This window comes from Notolepis coatsorum (assembly GCF_963971535.1).
Source record: "Notolepis coatsorum genome assembly, chromosome: 11".
Taxonomy (NCBI): Eukaryota; Metazoa; Chordata; class Actinopteri; order Aulopiformes; family Paralepididae; genus Notolepis; species Notolepis coatsorum.
The window spans coordinates 12,047,342-12,049,608 of NC_140175.1; the positions used below are offsets into that span (position 1 = coordinate 12,047,342).

Sequence of the window (2,267 nt, forward strand, 5' to 3'; positions counted from 1 at the left end):
ACACACACACACACACACACTCCTGTCTGCAACAGCGGGGGAGTCAGACTGAGAGAGAAGCAGCGCTGTTTTAAGTGAGCATGGTCTATTGAATTGATTGATTGGTTGATTGCTAATTTTATTACTGTACCCCTGGTTTCCAACTGGTTAAGTTTAGGCTAAAAGAAATAAATAAAAAAATAGGGCGAAGAAAACGTTTTTTTCCTATAGGGCAAAGAAAACGTTTTAATTTGTTTTACCTACTTTATATAGAAGCATCTAAGAATGAAGTTCTATGGAAAGTAGGTCTGCATTCCCTTAACAATTGTGTGTATTGAGCCGTACTGTATTGTACCCATTCTGCATCTGGTAATACAATTTTCAATCAATCATTCCAATAATACATAGTTGGATGTGTTAGTTGGTTGGATGCACTTCAAGCTGCTTCCACATGAGGCAACTTCTCTCAATCATTCCAATAATACACAGTTGGATGTGTTAGTTTGGTTGGATGCACTTCAAGCTGCTTCCACATGGAGGCAACTTGTCTTTTTTGTAGTTGTGGGAACTACTTTTTCTGGCGGATGGTTTTTTCAATAAATCTTCGATTAATGTGTGTTTATTGTATAGAAATAAGGTTGGATGAATCTGGCAGTTGTATAAAAGCTTTACACCACTTGTAGTCGTGATTTGTGACCAATAAACCATGCCTAGGGGGGTCTAACGACCCTCGGCTGCGCCTCGGGCCTAACGACCACCCCTAGGCATGGTTTATTGGTCACAAACCACTCCTGCGCGTGATGTAATGCTTAATACAGCACAAGTACAATACACCATCCAACCAGAGTGGATAAAGAATGCTCCAGAAATGCGTGGAGAAAGGCTTAGCAAGCCTCAACCCGCGAGCGCACACACTCGCACTTTGAAATGAAGCACTTTGAAATGAATCTTCAGCAAAGTAGGCTTCTATTATTCGAATTACTGTTTTAGTGGGTATCACAGTAGTAAGTCCTACTGTAGAACATGACATATTAGCATGACATCTGATTTATTAATGCCAATACTAAAGATTAGGGTGTAAATCTGGATTAGTCACTCAGTTTTTACATCCGACTGTTTAGCTCACCTTGTTAGTCTGCTGGCTGTGGATCCTATGGTCACAGGTTCAAATCACTCTTGGTTCAAATGTTTTTTTTTGTACGTTTAATTAATTTATCCACTCTGGTTGGATGGTGTGTATGTATATGTATGTATTGTGCTGTATAATGACAATACATTTGAATCGAATCTCATTTTGAAATCGCTACCTGTTGAGTGGATCACCATGGTGCAACGCAATCACCTCTGAAGCTGTCTGCCACTGCCGTGTCCATAGGCAGCGTAGCGATTTCAAAATGAGATTCGATTCAAATGTATTGTCATTATACGGACTAGACTGTGGCGGCCCGCCACAGTTGTATAATGAACCAATTTCTTTTTTTTTTTACTTTTTTTTTTTTATATAAAGTTTGCCAATAGGGATGTATCAGTCATATTGGCAGTGGTAGTAGTCGTAATAGTAATAGAACTTTTTTTCTAAAAAATAAACCAGTTCAACACAGGTAACCACTTTTGCTTCATTTCTTTGATGGCTCAAATGTATGCTCTAATCCAGTGGTTCCCAAACCTCTCCTCGAGACACCCCAGCCGTTCCATGTATTTGTTAAATCAGGTGTGCTGGTGGTGGAATTTAACAAATAAATTGAACGGCTGGGGTGCTTCGAGGAGAGGATTGGGAAGCACTAGTCTAGTCGATTTTGTGTTTTGAGCACAAAGTTCATCATAGATCTAGCCTCTTTATTTTGCTCTCAAAGTGCACCGGATTGATGCATTTAACTTTCAAATGTACAAAAAAAAAAGGGTCGGAGGTTCACCCCTCATGAAAATGACCATATATGGATAATCATGCACGAGCATTGACGGTAAGAACAAATGGTATTTATCAACATGGAGTGTACGCACGTGTGATAAATCCCGATTTTTCTGTACGTACACACATTCTAAATTCTGTGCTTAAGAACGAAAATAGAACACGTTCTAAGAATTGTTGATAAATGAGGGCCCAGGAGAGAGAGACACCAGGAGAGAGAGACACCAGCAGAGAGACACCAGCAGGGGCGCCTCACCTGATCTTGGGGCTGCTGTGCTTGAAGAACTGCAGGAACTTGGGGATCATGACGTTGAGCGGACGCTCCAGCAGGTCGCTGTCCAGGATCTCAGCGGAGTCTTCACAGATCTTCTGGAGCGCC

General features: G+C 41.0%; 1 protein-coding gene across 1 annotated transcript in view; it reads right to left on the reverse strand.

The window, feature by feature from the left end:
• tnpo1 (transportin 1) overlaps positions 1-2,267 on the reverse strand; it is an 83,723-nt gene that overhangs the window by 55,983 nt on the left and 25,473 nt on the right. The window contains 1 exon segment of the mRNA XM_084324185.1: positions 2,145-2,266. Within this exon segment, the coding sequence (XP_084180311.1) occupies positions 2,145-2,266 (122 nt within the window).